At 47.6% G+C, this 21,368-nt stretch overlaps 1 protein-coding gene across 9 annotated transcripts in view; it reads right to left on the bottom strand.

Moving 5' to 3' along the window:
• Positions 1 to 21,368, bottom strand: part of TGFBRAP1 (transforming growth factor beta receptor associated protein 1) — a 69,036-nt gene that overhangs the window by 11,895 nt on the left and 35,773 nt on the right. For all 9 annotated transcript variants that reach the window (XM_042981070.1, XM_042981072.1, XM_042981071.1 and 6 more), the window contains 5 exons: positions 19,479 to 19,673; positions 16,986 to 17,140; positions 5,648 to 5,730; positions 2,247 to 2,588; positions 476 to 533 (listed from right to left, as the gene is read on the bottom strand). In XM_042981070.1, coding sequence (XP_042837004.1) covers positions 476 to 533; positions 2,247 to 2,588; positions 5,648 to 5,730; positions 16,986 to 17,140; positions 19,479 to 19,673 — 833 coding nt within the window. The remainder of the gene's footprint in view (positions 1 to 475; positions 534 to 2,246; positions 2,589 to 5,647; positions 5,731 to 16,985; positions 17,141 to 19,478; positions 19,674 to 21,368) is intronic.

Here is a 21,368-nt window from a genome sequence, read left to right as displayed (position 1 = left end):
ATCCCTGTTCTACCACGGAGCAAGGCTGTGACCCTGGGCCAGTGACTGGCCTTGATCAGCTTTAGTTCTGTCACAGGTGACATGGGGATAATGATTTACTCTCCCCACTGGCAACGGTTAGTGTCATTAACGGCGGAGGTTATAAATAAGCTGATATTCGCAGGCTTAGTTTTCGAATAAGGCAGTGGTGCCCCACGCCTTGTGGCTCAGTAAGAAGTCGTATTTTTAGTTCTTAAATTTTCAAAACTCAGTCTTGAAAATGTCCTTGAAAGAGACGTAAAGACAAGGAAAAGAAAGCCCTTGGCTGACATTTGTCAAGGAGGTCACTTTCTAAAACAGTTGTTGTTCTTATTCTGTAAAAAGGGGTGTAGACTGGGCAAAAGCAGCCTCCGCCAACTTGGGAATCTCCTCCCCAGGTAACACGGAGCTAAATGACAGAGGCTTTTAAGTAATGCTGGAACGCTTTTGCACTAACCTGCACTGCCGCAGCGTCTTGGTGATTATAATGATAGAGCAGTCCAAGTGCAAAATACCTGAAAGGAGACACCGCGTTAAGTGCACCCTCTTCCGCCAGCGGCTGCGGGTGGCGCCCACCCAGCGACAGCCTCCCCGCGCCCCCCGACCCCCGCCCCTCGCCCCGGTCCCTCGTATTCGTATTGAGTTCAACAACAAATTTCCAAAGACAAAAAGATCCTCATTTCTGTTTATTTACTTCGGGTGTGCAAACGTATGCCCCCTCAACTTCCAAAAAGGATCGTATTCAAGTCTAGCATAAGCTGAAAAATAAAACAATAATTATGCTATGGAAAATCATGTTTGGAATGGCTTCACAATTTCCTCAAATGTTAATACGATTCTGTATCTTTTCAGATAATCACCGTCAACCATCACAAGGTATTAAAAGAGTGGTCGGAAAGTGTGCCGTCTGAGCTATTACGGAAAGAAGGGGTAAGGAGTCTGAATACGAACGACAGCAATACGGGCCAAGAGCGCCCAGCCACCGCGGAGGACAGCAGGGAGGGGCGGTGAGCCCTGGGAGAGGGCACCCAGGGTTCTAGGCCCTGAGCTTCAATTCAGGTTTCATGACTTAGGGCCTCCATGGCCTCCTGTCTCCACCACCCATTTTCTCCCTCGTGAGTGGAAAAGACTAGCGACGGCACTGACACTGCCCGGGTGGTGAACCATTCCAGCCTCCCGAGTTCCACTGGGGTGTCCTGCTCCAGGTCATCCCCCTCCCCAGCTGGGGACTGGAAGAAGCGAACACAGGGGGATGTTGGATTTCTTCCCTCCGAGAGCAAACTCGTAAGATAACGAACTATTCGCTGGTGCCCTCCTCTTTTCCTTAGCCTCTCAGGCAGTTACCCTGTCTGCTCCCTACCATTCCAAGTCACCACCATGAGGCATCAGTGTTATTTTCTGGTTCTGAAACAAAATAACGCCCTCCCATAGCGTGTTTGGGAAACTGAGGGAAAGCGCCAGGAGGAGCGAACACCCACGCTGAGGCCGATCACAAGCCCCGAGTTGTCTCTGGCATTTGAATGGGATCCAGCACTGTAACCCCCGTGGTTTCCGTGGGATTTCGTCAGTACTTCTGCTACTTCGAATACACAACAGAAACCACAGATAAAGCATCTTACTGCTTGCAGGACTCTAGGGATCATCCAACACTTTTGAAGAAAGCCCTCCCGCACCTGCCCAGAATGAAGACGACACGGGCCCTTCTTCCCACGTCAGTCACTACAATTAACCGCCCTTGTGCGTACGGCAAGGGGTGGCTGCCTACCATCTCGTGCTCATAATAAAAGTAGAGTTTTAAGCCATAAACTTTTACCAACAAGACCAAGTCCCCCTTTTTATTCATGCGGATGTCTATCTATCTGTGCAATCCGGTCATCAATGACTCAAGTGTGCTGCTGATTTTACCAACACACACATGGCGTCCTGCGTGGGTGAGTTCTATGTGGAACGCTACGGATATGAAGGCTAAGAATCACATCCTTTTCTAACTGGGTCTCTGACTGGCCAGGGTCAGCATCATTAAAGAACTGGTATGAGAACTAATGCCTTCCAAGACCCTTCCAGTTGGTCTGCAGACTGTGCCGGGGGGATCTACCCTGAGGGGCACTGGGCTGTCACCACGGTGTCACAGGGGTCCTGTGACGAGTCTCCGCTTCCTAACAGCCTCCCTGTGGTGGCGGAAAGGCCAGCGTGCGGCCCCTGGCCGCGTGTGGGGAGGGAACACTCACTTCTTGTGCTTCTCGAGCCAGGCAGCGCTGTCTGTCAGAAGACAGGAGTTCTCGGTGACCAGGAGGTCCAGCAGACTGTCGTGGTCGGCCTCCGCATACAGCTTGAGCAAGGCCGTGTCGATGTCCTCTTTGTAGCCATTTGCGACCTCTGTGCTGCGGACTTCGTTCAGGTAGCTCATGAGGAAGCGCTTACACTTGGCCATCTTCTCCTGGTCCCCCTGGGTCAGCTGGTTCAGGTCTGCATACTCGTGGAGAGGAGGGTGGGACCGTGTGAATGAGGAAGAGGTGGGCAACAGGAAGGGGTAGAGAGAGATCAGCTCCCGGACGTCAAGCTGGCCGCTTCTGCAATTACAGTGTCAAACTAAATGAAGCAAAAAGAGAGAGAGAGTACACATAGGCACACAAAACAACACGGGGGGGGGGGGGCGTGCACGCCCGCACACGTTAACGGAGAGCTGGATGTGTGGGGGAGCACGTCAGAGCGAGCGTCCGGATGCGCGAGCCCAGCAGAGCACTGCTCAGGGGAGTGCCACCACGCGATTCCGACGGCAGAGAGGGGACCACGGCGAGAGACACACACGCCCCCCTCCAGTGCCGGCATGCAACATCAAGACACCCGAGGCGGTCCCAACACCAAGGGAGCGCCGGACTCCCTGGAAACCGAGGCCAAGAAAGGAACGTGAAGGGAACACGTCACTGTCCGGTCAAAGGCGAAGTACAGTCCGACATTTCTCCTGGCACAAACTATAACCAGGTGTGCTGCACGGTCCACAAAGAAGGGACTTCGCGAGAACAGGACTTACAACATCCCCTTCAGAGATCTTCTAACAGGAGCCGCGAGAGCATTTGTGAGGCCGCATCCGTGGTGACTCTCGACGGCCTCTCAGAGCATAAGATGAGGCTGTGGCTGAAATGGCCAGTGTGGTGTCCTACCCTCGGAAGGCCAGGGAGCCCATCTGGTGACATCCCACCTCAGCTTCACCACTAACCCTGTCCCCACCGCGCCTGCTCATCTTGTCCACAACAAGACAGTGGTGGCATTACCGAGCTGCGGGGCTCAACCTTGGCCCAGAAGCAGCCCTACCTGTGGGGCCCCTCTTGCAGAAACAGATGCAGGGCCGCCAGACATGAATGGGAACCTCAGGTAGGGCCTGGGGTCTACACTTTCTGCGATGTTCCCTGCGTCCGCCTTCCTTCAAGCTGAGTCTCCTCCTCCCCAACTTCCGGCCTCTGGCCCTCCTTTCTTCCACTCCTGCCCTCTCCCCACTTCCTGCGGTTCTGGGCCTCCCCAGGATGAACGTCAGACCTCTGAGCTCGGCATTCAGGGCCCTTCCTAGCTGCTCCCGATGACCTTACAGCTTTGGCTTCTACTGTCCCTCTCATGTTCCGAGGCTTCAACGCCACCTCATCACCTCTCCAGTTTACACACTTCATGCCTCTCAGCCTTTCCTGTGTGTTCCCTCTGCCTAAAGCAACGGTCCTCCAGGGAAGCAGTTTTGCTCCCTGGGTAAGTTAGCAATGTCTGGAGATACTTTTGATCACCACTGGAGGGTGCTATTGGCACGTAGTGGGTAGAGGCCAGGGCTCCTCCAATGCACGAGAGCGCGCCCGTAACAAATTATCCAGCTCAAAAGGTCATGACTGCATGACTCCATTTGGGAAGCTTCTCACCATTTGAGATCCGGCCAAATCCCGATCCAAGCCCATGCTCTCCACTGTCCCCCAGAGCACCTCCACCCACACCATGGAGCCGCACCTGCACTGCCCAATGGGCACACAGCCAGATTCCAGACTTGTATGGGCAGGCCGCAAAAGCCGGGTGCAGTCTTACCCTGCCGCTCTGGCTCTGGGGCTTGCGCCAAGTGCTGGCCTGACTGGACACAAGGACAGGCTGTGTAACATCTAGAGAAACAGACACAGAGCGTACGGACCCCCAGCGTGCCGACCATGATTGGCTGGCAGTTGGGGCTTCTAGCACTGAACTGAGAAGGAAGTCTGAGGACATGTCCCACACCAATGAGAAAAAAAAATTCATGTTATTAGCAACATCTGTCATGGACACAGGAAGGGAAAGTGGAGTCACGTCTGTCTTGGAAGTGTCTTCCTCAAGCGTCAATTCCTTCGGCCACACTTTTGTCTTTTTTAAGTTTATTAATTTTTGAGAGAGAAAGAGAGAGCGAGCAGGGGCAGGCGGAGGGGCAGAGAGAGAGGGAGACAGAATCTGAAGCATATGCAGGCTCTGAGCTGTGAGCACAGAGCCCGACGTGGGGCTCGAGCCTACGAACCGAACTTTGAGATCATGACCTGAGCCGAAGTCGGACACTTAACTGACTGAGCCACCAGGCACCCCTCGGCCACACTTTTGACAAAAACTGAGCATCAGTCAATGTAAACCAGTAAGAGGCTGAAGCATGAAAGACAGGAACCTTCTATTAATGACTGACAGGCCCTACACGAGTCTATTACAAAATCCACGAACTCTTCTATGAATATATTGTGACCATTCGCCCACTTTTGCAAATTAACCCAAGAAAAAAGATGTACCCGTGACCCAAATGAGGTTTTCAACACTGCAGGGACAAAGCAGGCAGGACGGAAAAGCGCCCAGGTCCAAAGGGACAAAGAATCTATTTAAGCCCCGAAATGACTGATCCTGCCAGGAACCGATGGTAACAGCACACAGAATTTACGAAGTGTAAGCTACATTGGGCATCGTGATTCGCTGAGTGGTTCCTTCTTTACTCAGATACCTGCTCCTACAACCAAGCATGTGCCAGAGGAGGAGGTCGGAGCTGTGGCGGGTCTGATGCCTGACAAAACAGCGGTGCCCTGCTCTGGTTGTTATTTGGATGTGAAGGATCTCTTCTGGTGCTTAGCACACATTTTATCTTTTAGATGATTCCAGACTACACAGAATCTATTCTAGTTAGACATTTTGAAACGTATATCCCAAGTTGTTCTTATGAACATTCTCCTTGTGAAGTCTTTGGAAGGAGTTTTCATGAGTCTTCCCAGAAGCACCCGCTCTTTTCCTAAGCTCCCTGATTTCCTGTGCAATCTCCAAAGGAAAGGAAAAGTGGGCAACAGTATTTTCCTAGGAATTCTTCACGTTATTAAATTCACTCTTCGGGATTCCCTTCTCCTCTCTTCGTGGGATTGTTAGGGGCACGCCCTCGTCAGCCTTTGCCCTCCTCAGGACACAGGGCAAGTAAACTGAGGCTAAGGGGTGGGGGCGAGGAATGAGTGTTGGTGATGGCTGCTACTGTCAAGAAGCCTCACCACTTCCCCGTGAGGGACAAGCTAAGCGCGGCGACATCTCCCATCACGGCCACACAGTCTAGGTGAATGTTTTGACCACAGAGGGACACACAGGAGGGCTTGCTACCAACACCTCAAATTACCTGAAGAGCTCTTTAGCTTCCAGAAACTGAAGTTGTGCGAACTGTATGAACCCCGCCTGCTGCAGAATCCTTCTGTACATTACCTGCAAGGAAAGACAGGTTTAATCTCTTAGACGTACCTTGAAACCAACGCGGTGGGGAGAAACTACCTTTCTAATCATAACCCAAGCTAGATGAGCTAGATGCTCATTATTACACAGAAACCGGAAGTTATAAGGTAAAGAGAAAACATGGCATATATTAAATTGTTTTCAACATAGATGAAAATATTTGTGTGTGTGTGTGTGTGTGTGTGTGTGTGTGTGTGTGAGAGAGAGAGAGAGAGAGAGAGAGAGAGAGAGACAGAGAGAGAGAATCACCCCTTTGTTCCTGAAGTAAAATTGTTCTCTATTTGACCATTCTTCCTTCACCTTCCCCATGGATCTTTTCTGTAAATCCCATTTCCTTCCCAAATGTGTTCTTTTATCTTCTGTTCTCCTCCTCCTTAGCTCACGGGGCTGCCGTGATCGCTTCTCCTTCTGGTTGCTCAGGAGGGTAATCAAGAGCTCCAGTGTCTCTGGCAGTCTGGGAGCGGCTCACCCGGCTTCCATTGTTCTAGAGCTGACACTTCACTTCTGAGTATCCCCAGGGCACAGGGCCAATGCCAATCAATAAATGGATAAATGAACCAGTTTTCCTACTAAGCTGCGGAAACACCGCACATTCCCTTTCCTGGAGCTGTAGGACCCCACAGTCACACACTACAGCCTGACAATTCCAGCCATCAAGGTGCCGGGTGATTTTTTATAATCCAGTATTACCCAGATTTCCTTGACCACTGAACTCCTTTGTTCTTGGAACATCTGGCAACAGCAAAGCACGCTAAAGGGAGCTGGCCTGTGTGTTTTAGTTCCACCCCTTCCACGTCTCTGTCCAACTTGGTCAGGGTTGGGGTTTGAAGCATCCTCTGTTTCAAGTACACTTTGGACATACCTCTCTGCTCTTTTCTTACTGGTGCCATCCCACAGCCAGGCCATCACCTCCTCACGAACAAAGACTCCAATTGTGTCTCAGACCCTGTGAGTTCAATGCCTCCCCCTTCCTACCATGGTGCTGTTACAGAAGCCACGAATTCCTTGGAGGCACGGCATATACATGATTCATTTTTGCAGCCCCATGCCCCAACACCTGCCATTCAGGAAGTGCTTCTGGATCTGAAGGGCTCTGTCCACCATACTCGTGAACCCTGAGGGAGGGACGCTTTGTTCAGAGATATTAAGATCTCAGCCCAAAGTTAGTGAAGTCGTAAGCGGCTGAGCCGGGATTTTAAAAGAGCAGATCTTTCTGATGCTAGAGCCCAATTCTTTCCACTCATGGAGTCGCCCAGGTACACGGCAGGCAGTTAGTGCTGTTACCCCCTGAAGAAGCGAGGAGCTGCAGATGGTCAGCACCTGGACGCTGTCACTCCTGTGCCCTCACAGCAGCTTTTCAAGGGGCTTTCGCTATAGTTTCGAAGAGTTTTCAAAAGTGTAACATTTCCTCCCTCTCCCCACAGAAGTTCCTTTAGAGAAGTCAGAAGAGGTAGGCTGCTTTTTCATCTTCTTACCACCTGCCTTTGTTTTTCTTCCCTGACACCAGCCATGTGTGGCCTAAAAACTGGCCTATTCATGCCCCCCCCCCAACAATAAGCGGCGGACAGGAGTGGGTCAAGGTCCTGTTGCATAGGGATGCCAGCTCCTCTGGAAGCAGAGGTAATAAAGACCATCCACTTAGCAGAAAGGATAAAAAGGACCCATCAACTGCAGCAGAAGAATTCTCGATCACACCCTGGCCTGTTGATGAGAAATCAGCCAAAAGACAATGGACTCCTCGTGGTTGCAGGACTCAAAGGCCAGCGATCTACTCTTTCCCTTCCTAGAGAGGGATGAAAACCACTTTTGTGAACACTCCCAATCTCCAAGAATCTGGGATTATTCTCTGTAGTCTAGTCCGCAAATGCCATAGGTGGACTAAAGAACAGGCATGCAAAGAGGTCCCATCATCCCAAACACAAGCACGTAGATGTGGAGCTGTGGATGGAGCACAGGACAGAAGCGCGAGGAAGCACAGCCAGTTCCAGGTGCTCTGAAAGCGACTGTCTCCTTTCCAGACTGCCTGCTGTGACTGACAGGTCCCTGGCACTCTGCTCAGGTGATGCTGAACTACAGACCTGGGGCTTGGCTGGCCACCAGGGGACAGACCAGGAGGATGAAAGTCTGTTTATCTCCCCAACATCACAGCTAACTCAACAGTGGGATTTTCAGCTGTTTAACTTACTAATTTGTCCCCTGGAGTAAGGCAGCTGCCAGAAGTCCCAGGCCAAGAAAGTACATTAGCAAAACTTATCTCTAAGCAGTGCCATTCAACACGGGCTCTGTGCAGAAAAGAAGCCCTCCTCCCGCCCCCCCCCCCCCGCCCCCGCCACAACCAGCCAGGTGTAGGAGGTCACATGTACTCTGAAACTGAGGTCAAAACCTATGTTTTGACTATGACATTTCTGAATTGAGATTTCTAACTTTCGTGCTTTGGGTAACTAGAAATTTTGTGAAACAGAAGATTCTATTCAATTCAGAAAGAGGCTTGTTCAAGGGCAGAAAAGCCCACTTCTAGGGTCAGGCTTGGCTCCCCCTCCCACCTCAAGTGCTCAGCACTTCGGCTTTGCCAGTGGGCTTATCTCCAGGAGAGCAGGGCCAACGGGCACAGCCCCTTCCTACCGAAAATGACCGCAGATCTGTTGGGGACTGCCAGGTGCAGCCATTACAACCAGATACAAATGTGGAGGACAGCCTATTCTTGACATGAGACTACCCGCTAATTAGGTTACAATGCTCTGTTAAGACCAAGAGGACTTGGGATATATGGTATATACGTATCATTCCTGTAACATGAGTACAGCCAACACTTAAACAAAAATTGGTATGAATGTTATACTTTTAACTGTATTCATACCTTTTCCTGTAATACATACTTCAGTGCTAGGTTTCTGGCTTTTTCAACTTATCTTAAAACTCTTCTTACTTAATTATTGCCTAAATAGAAACACCTTTCTCAAAATATATTAGGTGAAACAGTAGCCTGCCTAAGCTTCCAGGACATTCTCTCCTTAATCAAAAGGCAATCCAAGGGTGCCTGGGTGGCTCAATCAGTTGAGCATCTGACTTCAGCTCAGGTCATGATCTCACACTCATGAGTTCGTCGGGCTCTGTGCTGACAGCTCAGAGCCTGATGCCTGCTTCGAATTCTGTATCTCCCTCTCTCTCTGCATTCCCCCACTCACACTCTGTGTCTGTCTCTCTCAAAATAAATAAACATTAAAAAAAAAGGCAATCCATCCTGATTAAGCTTGGAAACAGATGTGTGTGTGTGTATACATATATATGTGTGGTGTGTGTGTGTGTAGTAAATGTTGGTATGTAAAATATATACCTAAAAAGGACTTACATGCCATATATATACACACATGCATGCCCACACCTGCATATATAATACAAATACATAATGTATAAAATAACATACTTTACATATATCCCTTTTTGGGAATTCACAGAAAGACAATAATAAAACTATATGATATATGCCTACTTAGGGATCACAATAGATATTAGTATAGTAAAAGCTCTGAGAAATCCTCCAGTTAAGAAACACCATTAAAACCTGGCTGGCTTGGTCAGGTGTAGGGATAAGAAAGGGAAAAGGAAGGAAGGAAGGAAGGAAGGAAGGAAGGAAGGAAGGAAGGAAGGAAGGAAAGTAGGAAGGAAGGAAGGAAGGTAGGAAGGAAGGAAGGAAGGAAGAAACCCAATTAATGTGAACTTGTAAAACAGAACCTCTTCCACCCCACACCCATCGCTGTCCCAGAGCAAGGGTCTGGAGAAAATGCAAACTGGAAACGCTGGTCCAGAAGGCAGCTGTGCAATGGATATGCATGCAGAGCAGGAAAAGTGGTCAGTTCCAAAGGTGGGGATGGCGGGGCAGTGAGGGCGGGGCCAGGGGGGCGGGAGGCCTGAGGAACTCATCATGCATTACGAAATCTACCCAAAGCACAGGTCCAAACTCTCGCGAAGGATACACTAACAAATAGTAACATAAGGCTCTTTAGGAAGGAAAATGACATTCTGGGGCCAAAAGCCGACTTGCTCGTCGATTTTTTCTTTCTTTAAACACATGCATGTATTTTTTTTCTGCTGTATATTTTAGGATTTACAATGTATGTGATACAGTCATATGGCTCAAATTTGAAAACATTCGAAGGGGCTTTCTGGAGAGTCTCCTTCCTACTGCAGCCCCCACCCAGCAGCTCCCCAGAGGTCATTGATGCTATCGATTTCTCGGGCAGCTACACAGAAACGTGTTAGGTATTTATGAGCAAACCCTTTCCCCCAATTTAGTAGTGCTATCTGTCTGCACTGTCTTTAGACATCCTTCTGCCTCGACACACAAAGTGCCTGGTTCTCGTTCCTGGCTCTGTGGCACCCCAACAGCCCGCGCGACCCAATAACTCCTCCACCGGCAGCATCTGGTTGGTTGTTTTTTTGTTTTGTTTTGTTTTGAACAAACAATGTGAGAACGAAGTCTTCTACACTGGTTATTTTGCGTTTTTGTGATTAGATCCATGGAATACCCCTCTAGGAGAATGGTACCATGTAACTTGGACAGATACCATCAAAGTGCCCTCCTGCAGAGGCCACTTCTGTTCACATTCTCAGAAGTGATACATACGAGGGCCCAATTCCGCACACCCTCAATGAGGGCTCATCAAACCCTCTGGTCTTTAACAATCTGAGTGAAAAATGCATTAGTGAACTTTTAATTTGCACATCTCCGTATGAGTGAGACAACACATCTTTTCATACATTTGTAAGACAGGTGATTTCATTTTCTAGGAAATATCCGTTCATATCATTTTTCCATTGGGCTATTCATGTTTTTCTTATTTATATGTTGAAGGAGGTCCTGACATTTTAGAGAAACGAGCCTACCTTCTGTGCTTCAAACTGCAAATACTGCAAAAATTCGTGTTTTTCATTCATGTATAGTAGGCTTTGCCATGCAGAACATGTTTATGAGTGGATGTGCATGCATGTAAATTTATTAAATTTCAAAAAATTACTTTAGAATGTTCCAGAACCAAGGTATCTGGGAAGATAGTGGCAAGGCTGTCCTTTTAACCTTGCAGCCTCTGCATAAAAACAGAACAATTACTTCATAGCAGCTCACAACAGCCAAAAGGTGGAGGCAACCCACGTGTCCACCAGTGGATGATGGATAAGCAAACTGCGGTACATATATACAATGGAACGTATGACTCAGCCTCAAAGGGGAAGGAAATTCTGACATGTAGGCACTATGCCATGGAAGAGCCTTGAGGACACCACGCTAAGTAAGCCCAGGCACAAAAGGACAAGTCCTGCATGACTCCACTTATACGAGGGGCGTGGGATGGCCACAATCATAGACACAGAAAGCATTGAGTTGCCGCGGGGAGCGGGAGGGGGAGTTAGTGCTTAATGAGGACAGAGCTTCAGTTCTGTAAGAGGAGAAGATGTTCTGGAGATGCCTGGTGGTGACGGCTGCCCAATGTACCTAAGGCCACTGACCTGTAAACTTAAAACTGGTTAGGATGGTAATTTCTATGTTAACGTGTATTTTACCATGAGTAAAAAACAAACACACAAAAACAGCTGGGATAGCAAAACCAGAAACTCGCTGACAACATTTATAACAGCACGAAGTGGCACACAGCGTACCCACAAACCCAAAAGCGCGAGCCACTGGGGAGAAGTCACCACCCAACTACAGGAACTGGGTGGTGTTAGAAACTGTGGGGAGAAGCAGAGAGGAAAAGAGGCTGTGGGGCCACAGAAGCCAGAGTCCCCAAGCCACTATCAGGAACCACCCGAAAGCCTGGCAGGCCATCTGCGGATGGCAGTGGAAGGGGCCATGGCCAGCTCCAATGTGCCAGTAAGTGCCAACGATGAGAAACTGAGCTTTAAAGACAAGGAAAGACTTCTCTGGGCATTCAAGGCAAAGGACCAAGTCCCAGAAGGGAAAGGAATTCAGACTGTCACCCAATATTCGCCGATGCTTTATGCCGAAAAGTAATGGTGGAGTTCATTTCAGTTCCTCATTGAAAGATAATGTGAGTCAAACGTTTTCTATCCAGCCTCGCTGGCCTGCAAGCATAAAGGCTGCAGGTGAACTGTTAACCAACATGCAGAGTCTCTGGGACGGTGTTCCCATGTGCTTATCCTGAGATATCTCCCGGAGGATCGATCGCTTCAAAACACCAGAAGACTAGAGAATCAGCAGCATGAAATGTGTTGGTGAGCGATTGGTACACACCTCCCCTCAACGAAGACAGATAAAGATACGGGAGACAGTAGACGGCTGTAGGCTTTGAAAGAGACAGTAGAGAAAATACGACCATCGAACATGAGGGGGAAATGGGGAGATGAAACCGAAGTGCAATACGCTCGCTGACCCGCTGGGAACAGAGGGATGCCACCTGAACACAGGTGCTGGGGGAGAGAAGGGCAAGGTGCTAAGAGGTTACCAGCTATTTCCAAAAGCTGCTCAAAGTGGGCAACCAGCAAACAGCAGGAGCTCCCCCCAGCAAGAAAAAGAGAAAAGCAAAAGGCTTTTATAAAGTAAATACTATTACAGTCACCGTTAGAACAAAATTTGCAAGTTTCACACCAAAAGACAGGGAAGAATGTAGCTTCCTTTAAATGGACTTCGGTTGATCTGACTTCTGAATTAGGTAAATATTTTACATAATTCTGAGACAAAATTAAATTTCCAAAAGCAATCCCTAGGAAACAAAAGGCAAATGGAACAAAGGGCCCTGGGCACATATATGAAAGATGTGGTGGCAATTGGAGGACAGGACCCTCCCAGGTGGCTCAGGCACAGTCACCTGACCACACAGCCTGGCGGGGGTGGGGGGGACCCCCAGGGACAGAAATAATGGTGGGACATAAGCACTTATGGGACAACTGGGGAAATGTCAATGTCGATGGGACATTGTTCCATAAAGGACTTCGTTATGACTTCAGGGAGTTCTGCAGACCGTGCAGTGTTTACATTTCAAAGGGGACATTTTGTCTCTTAAAGAGACATACTCGAAGAGTTTCAGGTGAAATAGAAAAAAACAAAAAAAACAAAACCACAGGTATTAGGAGTTCAACCTTAATTATGAATACTATCCATAGCACACAACACAAATCAAGAGAACTTTCTGGCACAAGCCTTCGTCTATAATATAAGGTCTCCTTACTGCTGCTTTATGACGTCTTAAACTTTACTATAATTTAAACATGGCTTTCTTTTTTCTTTTTAATTTTTTTAATGTTTATTTTTGAGAGACAGAGCACGAGTGGGGGAGGGGCAGAGAGCGAGGGGACACAAGGATCCAAAGCTCACTGCAGGCTCTGAGCTGTCTGCACAGAGCCGGACACGGGACTCGAACCACCAACCGCGAGATCATGACCTGAGCCAAAGTTGGACATTTAACCAACTGAGCCACCCAGGCGCCCCTAAACCTGACTTTCTTAAAGATCTAAACTCTTGCCCTTCGGGATCTCTAGAAGCATTCTTCTTTTAATCCCGGTCCCAGAGTTAAACTTCTTGATAAATCCCTCCCTAGTTCAGAAGTCAGTGACACAAAACTGACATGCTATTTTTTATTTATTTTTTTAAATTAGAGAGAGGGAGAGAGAGAGAGCGAGCAGGGGAGGGGCAGAGATAGAGAGAGAATCTTACTGTCGAGTATGGACGTGCACCCCAGTAATGGACACGAGCATAAATACTAAGTCAGGCAAAGGAGAAAGCGGAGGTGTGTGAAAGCACGCAGGGTGAAGCACTGTTTTAGGGGGCCAGCGCTGATGTGACCAGATAGGTGTCACACACAAAACCATCTCAGCTGTCCTGCCTCCCGTCTTCGGACAGTGGTGTGGATTATTTCTGAATCGTTTCGAGAATTAAAAATGTTTTGAAATGCCTTGCTGAGTGTTTGCATGCTGAAGGGCTCAAGAACTGTTGGCTCCCTTCCCCCCTCTACCCTTTCAGGCAGAATGCGGGTTCATGGAAGTGGGTCGGGCCAGACCACGGGCGCTTCAAGGGTGCGGATGAGGGGCACCTGAGTGGCTCAGTCGGTTGAGTGTCTGACTCTTAGTTTCAGCTCAGGTCATGATCCCAGGCTTGTGGGATCAAGCCCCACATAGGGCTCTGCACTGAATGTGAAGCCTGCTTGGGATTCTCTCTCCCTCTGTCTCTCTGCCCACCGCCCCCTACTCACGCATGTGCTCTCTTTAAAAGGGGAAGGAAAAAAAAGTGTGGATGAGGTGCCCACTGGAGCACTCTGGGCAAAGGAGTCTGTATTTCAAAGAGATCATTCCCACAGTGGCATGGAGTATGGACCAAACACACACACAGACACACAGACACACACACACACACACACACACACACACACACACAAAGGAGGCAGTTAAAATAATTCATACAAAATAGGAGAAGGGTCTGCATTGTCAGCAGTAGCAACAGACACTGGGAATATGGGGTGAATTCGAGATCATTCTGAAGGTGTATTTCCAGGTCTGGATATACAAGGTTGCAGCAACCAGGAGATGGCAGGGAGCATGTTAGAAAGGAAAAAACTCCAAATGAGAAACTAAGATGACACTCGGATGACACCTGAGCAAGACGATGACTAATATGAGCCAAATATCGACTGGACATCGCTACTTGGTGAAAGGAGAGGCGAGGGAGAAAAGATCACACAAAGAACACTGCACCTTCCCATAAGAAAATGCTGCACACTTAACGTGTGCACATGTGTGTATGCAAAGAGGGGGCACCCCGATGTGTGGCCCACCTAGACACCCAACACGTCCACTGGGACAGCTCACGGGGCCGAGAGCAAGCAGGGCAGGGGCAGGCCTCAGAGTCTTGGAGGTCTGATCCTGACCCTTCTTAGCCCGGCCACCCCACCAGGAGCTGATGCACAGGCTGCAGAGGCAAGTATACTCAGCACAGCACCAGTCCTGAACTGAAGAGCTCTCTTCTTTTTGCCTCTGCTGCCCCCTGCTGAACACTAGGAGATTGGTCTCACTTTCCAAAATCAGGAACACAGGGAAGGAAACCATCAACAAAATCAAAAGGCAACTGACGGAATGGGAGAAGATATTAAGAACTGATCACACTCAACCCCCAAAAAACCAAATAATCCAGTGAAGAAATGGGCAGAAGACATGAACAGACACTTTTCCAAAGAAGACATGCACATGGCCAATAGACACATGAAAAGAGGCTCAACGTCATTCATCATCAGGGAAATACTAATCAAAACCACAATGAGATACCACCTCCCACCTGTCAGAATGGCTAAAATGAACAACTCAGGAAACAACAGATATTGGCGAGGGTGTGTAGAAAGGGGAGCCTCCCCTTTTTTTAGTAAACTATGAAGCTGTTTATTTATTGTTTCATTTTGAGATAGAGAGAGTGGAGGAGGGGCAGAGAGAGAGAAGGAGAGAGAGAATCCCAGGCAGGCTCCACACTGTCAGCACAGAGCCCAATGTGGGGCTCAAACACACAAACTGTGAGATCATGACCTGAGCCGAGATCAAGAGCCAGACACTTAACCGGCTGAGCCACCCACGTGCCCCAAAAGGGGAGCCCTTTGGCACTGTTGGTTGGAATGCAAACTGGTGCAGCCACTCTGGAAAACAATATGGAAGTTCCTCAAAAAATTAAAAAGAGAACTACCCTACAACCCAGTAATTGCATGAGTAGGTATTTATCCAAAGGAGTCTTATCAACAATCATCAAATTACGGGAAGAGCCCAAATGTCCATCAACTGAGGAACGGATAAAGAATTTAGTATATGTATACTATGGAATATTACCCGGTGATCAAAAACAATGAAATCTTGCCATTTACAACAAAGTGGATGAAACTAGAATGTATTATCCTAAGCGAAATAAGTCAGTCAGAGAGAGACAAATATATGATTCCACTCATATGTGGATTGTAAGAAACAAAACAGATGAACATATGGGAAGGGAAGGGAAGGAAAAGATAAAAACAGAGAAGGAGACAAACCATAAGAGACTCTTAAATACAAGAGAACAAACTGAGAGGGCTGATGGATGGCCTCAATGGGTGATGGGCATTTAAGGAGGGCACCTGCTGGGATGAGCACTGGGTGTTATATGTAAGCGATGAATCACTAAATTCTATATATGTTAACTAACTTGGACTGAAATTTTAAAAAGTCGGGAATAAAGAGGGAAGGCTCATCAATCTTTCAACATAGAAAAGACAGCCTCTTCACTTTGGTGAGCACAGCATAACATTTAGAGAAGCTGAATCCCTATGTTGTACACCTAAAAGTAACATAGCATTATATGTCCACTATACTCAAAAAAAAAAAAAAAAAAAAAAAAAAAAAAAAGCTCTCTTTCATACCCATAACCATAAATTACACGTCTGGTCTTCTTTCATTTGACAGCATAAAGCAATTGAGGCCAGAAGGCATTACTTCACTCCACAACAATCACTTAGTCATGTGGAAATCTGACTGCTGGGTAACCATCAAGGGATCATGATTAAGTCATGAGAACTTTTCATGATCAGTTTCCATATTCAATGAAGCATACACACACCCTACTATGTTTCACTATTTTCAAACATGTAGAGTAATGTGAACTAACGACTGACCGAGAAGCAATTTTTAGGGAACCTGATTCCACTGGATGTAAGAATACCTTATGATTCTTGGATTGGTTTTATTTATCATACCAACCACATTAAAGTTGGTGCCTCAAGGGCATTAAAAGTGTCCTTCTATGGAAATTAACCAGATGGATTTCTGCAGTCTTAGGTAGTTTATGAGCATGACTCACAAAGCTTTTCCTATAGTTTAGATAAATCTAAACTTTTAAAATTGAACCCCATCCCAACAAACACAAATTCTAAATTAGGAGACAAATGAAGCTGACGTCGTTACCCTTTATGAGAACTATCCCCGACCCCTCTCTGAAGGCCCACAGAAGAAGAAAGTTGACTAGAAACACAACGTGTTATATATGTCAGACACAGGAATTACTCGGCCTCTGTTAGCAGTGAGACCTTGGTCCAGCTGTCCGACTGCAACTTGCCTCCATATCTGTATGATGTGAACAGGCTGAGGAAGTAAACTAACAGACATGAAAGCAATCTTGTGGTGCATCGGGAGGGCCGACGTACGTTAATGAAATCTGAGTGTTTCTTAACCGGTGGCTTGGAGGCATGCTTTCTTGTAACCAGCTAATTACAAACCTGAAATTTTTCTTTTGGAATGTTCCTCCGGGCTCCTTTGGCTAAAACCAAAGCCTCTTCCACTCTACGGCTTGCTAGAAGATCCTGTATTTGCTTTTCCAGGGGCAACGGAACCAAGATGTAAACTCCTTTACTTGTGGCGACAATCACTCTTCCTGGGAAAAAAAATCAACAGTGTTGGAAAGAGAAAGAATACATGCTCTTCCCAATAGGATCATTACGGATCTGATGACTGATTTCATCACAGTTCTCTCAACACAGAATCCCTTCAGAAATTATCAATTACAGTGCTTCTCTTTTCTTCCTCACATACTGCCAATGGTCAGAAAAAGTGGGGGGGGGGGGGGGACACTAATACCACATTTCCAAAGTACGAGACAGGCTTTTTTGCCGTTTATTCAAAAGTGTGGGTAAATTTAAAATCAGTTGAGTAGGTACATAACATAAAGCCCAAAGAAGCTGTACAGATCAATTATGGCAAATGATCAGTGAAGATTATGATATACTTCCCCTAAAATGTTTTTTAAGAATTCTTTTCTTTCCATGATACTTTATAGGAAACTAAAATTATACGACACAACATTCTGAACCGTACTTCATACTCACCTCCCACCCTAATATGCCCAGGTCTTGGCGTGACCTCAATCACTTCCTTGCAGCCCCGTGAGTTCACCTGACCTGTGGCCAACCCCATCACCCATCGCCCTCGTTTTACTTGGGAGACCCGGTGCAGACAGTCCACAAAGCTAGAGCTGCAAAGCAAGTTGCGCTCCGGCTCCGAAGCCTTGAGTTCCGCTCCTGTCTGGAGATGCTCTTGAAGCAAACCATCACCTGTCCGCAGCAAGCAACAGAACGATCTTCTCTTCCTGTCTGAAGGATGACTGGGTATCAGCCAACCCTTCTCTGATCCTCTGCTTTTCTCTCCCGGGAACCCACTGTTCCATTCTGGCCCCACTGCCTGAAGGCCTCATCTTTCCTTGCCTGGATTACTGTCACATCTTCCTAAGTCTTTCCGCTCTGCTCTCTTGTCCAGGTTATTTGCCTTCTCTATCACGGCCGAAGTAACGTTTCTCATACTCAGAGGAGATGCTGTCCCTTCTCTGCACTGGGGTCCCCTTTCCCAAGGAGTCTCCCCTTGATTGCACCTACAGTGGGTTATGTCGGCAGCCTCTATGTGCCTGTGACCCCGTGCCCACCTCTGCCACTCGATGTACACGGCACCGTGATATTGTTACGAAACATGCACTCCTGATGCATGTGTCAGGGCCCCCGACTGGATATGCCATGCTTAATGCGGGGGCCGAGAGTCTTAGTAAGTTTATATCCCCAGCATCCAGAACAGGAAGGGTGATGTTTGGTAAGCTAACATCCTTAAGTGGCACATGTAACATATAAATCTAGATCAGCTCCTGGTTTGAAGAAAATATCATACAAGGCATTCATAGGACGACTGGGGAAATCTGAACATGGCTCACTTTCTAAGGTGTGAAAAGGGCTTTGTGGTTACATGGGGAAATACCTTAATTCTTAGGAGATTGCACACTGAACTATTTCGGATTAAATGCCATGATGTCTTTTACTTGTTTTTAAGTAGCTCAGCAAAATGTTTACAAGTGTTGAGTCTAGGTCAATGGTACATGGTGCCTCACTTTGTTTTCTTTCAACTTTTCAGTACATTTGAAAATGTTCATAATAGGGGCGCCTGGGTGGCTCAGTCGGTTAAGTAGCCGACTTCGGCTCAGGTCATGATCTCTCGGTCCGTGGGTTCGAGCCCCGTGTCGGGCTCTGTGCTGACAGCTCAGAGCCTGGAGCCTGTTTCGGATTCTGTGTCTCCCTCTCTCTGACCCTCCCCTGTTCATGCTCTGTCTCTCCCTGTCTCAAAAATAAATAAAACGTTAAAAAAAAATTAAAAAAAAAAATGTTCATAATAAAATTTAGGAAAAGTAAAATAAATCCCTCGCCCAGCTCACGGCTGCACATGAGGGGCGGTCCCTCCCGACTGCCCGGGTCTGCCCCAGCCTGGTGTCATGCCAGGCCTCCTCACGCGTGATGTACTCCAGTGACACGGAATTGCCTGCATGTCCTGAAGCCCAGGGCTCCCTCTCAGCAGGCACCTTTCTCTCTACCTGAAGGTTCTTTCACACCAAATCTGCTCGGCTGACTCCTACTCATCTTCAGAGGTTTGGCTCAAATACCATCTCCTCCAGGAAGCCCTCCCTGATTATTTCCAGGAAACAATTCCTCCTCTGCTCTTCCAATTGGCCTTGCTTTGTGTTTATCAAGCTCTTAAACTGCTGCAGCTATTTGTTCAAATATCCGTCTCCCTTTAACCTCGGGGCCCCTGGGGCACAGAGACTGCACCACCGTCACCTGTGCATCTTCCAAACTTACTATGAGGCCCGGCTCCGATGGACCCTTAATAACGTTTACTGTAGAAATGTCACAAGAGGGTTGATAACGAAATTCCATTATGATTTCTGTGTAAAGTGGTACCTTCAAAATCCTGGAGAATGTGGCCCTCCTTAAAGGGCAGGGTCTGCTTTTGCTGCTGGTCCAACATGCTGTGCACCGTGATGAATTCGTTATCCAGAGCTATGACATACGGGAAGCAGATGGCTGCCCCAATCACGTTCTCCGACCAGTGCACGGGGGCTCGCTGAGATATACCGGCAACCGTGGCAAACATGCCTATAAAAATAGGAAGGGTCAGTCGGACCTCCAAATAAGTACGGCATTTTTTTCTGTCCGTAGACGTGTCTGGACGCGGAACGCACACCACCCTCTCCTTCGTTATATTTCAGGAGAGGAAGGATGATGTCCTACGCTGCAGGTGTGAAAACCCCTACATGGCTTCATTTTTGTGTAGAAAACCACCTTCCCCTGAATGTCTACCTTGTATTTACTTCTAACTTAAAATGAACTTAGGGGCGCCTGGGTGGCTCAGTCGGTTGAGCGACTGACTCTTGATTTCGGCTCAGGTCATGATCCCAGGGTGGTGGGACTGAGCCCTGTGTTGGGCTCTGTGCTGAGCGTGGAGGCTGCTTGAGATTCTCTCTCATTCTCTCTCTCTCTCTCTCTCCCCCTCTGTCCCTCTCCCCCGCTTAAGCTCTCTTTCTCTCTTTAAAATACAATTTTAAAAGATGAACTTGAAAAAAGTTTACATATACCCACATGAAGGTATATAAAGCACATGTCATCATCTGTGGGGAAAAAGTTACCTCCAAACAATTTAAGCAGCTTCGCAAGCTCTCTCTCATATCCAGTCTTCCAACTGGCTTGCATCTCTAAGTTACAGCTCTTCCTTGTCAAATGAATACTGAACACTGTCACTCAGATATTTATTGAGCTCCTACTATGTGCCAGGCACTCCACAAGGTGTCCCATAAGGAGCTGGCCCTGCTCAGAGCTGAAGGCTACTACTGGACATACATACTCTACAATGCAGGGAGAGAACCAGATTTGCACTTCGAGACAGACTGCTGTTAAGTGTTTGTAAGTTCCACGTCAAATGACTGCTTATCTGTCTTGTACATAAAGCACCAAACTAGCCATTTCTAAATGAGCTACACATATACAGTCCACAGATACTGGGTTTACCAAAATTAATACATTCACGAAGGAAAGTCAATTCATTTTAACTTGGTTTTCAAACAAGTTGACATAAAACACCTTTAAAATAGCATGCTGGTGCCTGCAAATCGTCAGCTGCTACTGCAAACGACAAATGGTTTCTACTAGACAGGATGGAGAGAGGGCAGGGGAGACCCAGGAAGAGATCTGGAGACAGCTTTAAGATTAAGGACAAGGGGAAATATCTCAACTATACCATATGAGCAAAATTCCTAAACCCATGAAATCGTCAACTCACCTAAATTTTCTGTAGTTACAAAGACTGAAACATACTGCAGCCAACCAAGTACAGACATAGCTCTGTTCCTCTAAATTAGGCGCTTGCTGAAAATGGGTATCACGCAGGACCCACAGGGGTGTATGTGCCCTGCTCTCAACGGACACATGCTGAGGCCCTCCATGAAGAACGACGCTGCTCTGAACACTGCTGGGCTCTGCTTAACATGCTACTTACGGGCTCTGGGCAAGTGGTAGCAAGAACCGAAACTCTGACAAGAGGATAGAACACTGGGGTGCCTGGGTAGCTCAGTGGGTTGAGTGTCCAACTTTGGCTCAGGTCAGGCTCTTGCAGTTCATGGGTTTAAGCCCCATACTGGGCTCGCTGCTCTCAGTGGAGGGCCTGCTTTGGATCCTCTGTCCCCCTCTCTTTGCCTCTGCCCCACCTGCACTCTCTCTCTCAAAAAAGAAATATTAAAAAATTATTTTTTTAAAAAGAGGATAATACACTAAGCCTACTGTGTGTGTGTATGTGTG

The sequence above is a fragment of the Panthera tigris genome, chromosome A3 (assembly GCF_018350195.1).
Source record: "Panthera tigris isolate Pti1 chromosome A3, P.tigris_Pti1_mat1.1, whole genome shotgun sequence".
Lineage (NCBI taxonomy): Eukaryota > Metazoa > Chordata > Mammalia > Carnivora > Felidae > Panthera > Panthera tigris.
The sequence above is the reverse complement of the archived record's forward strand: the minus strand, read 5'-3'. Positions and strand labels throughout refer to the sequence as shown.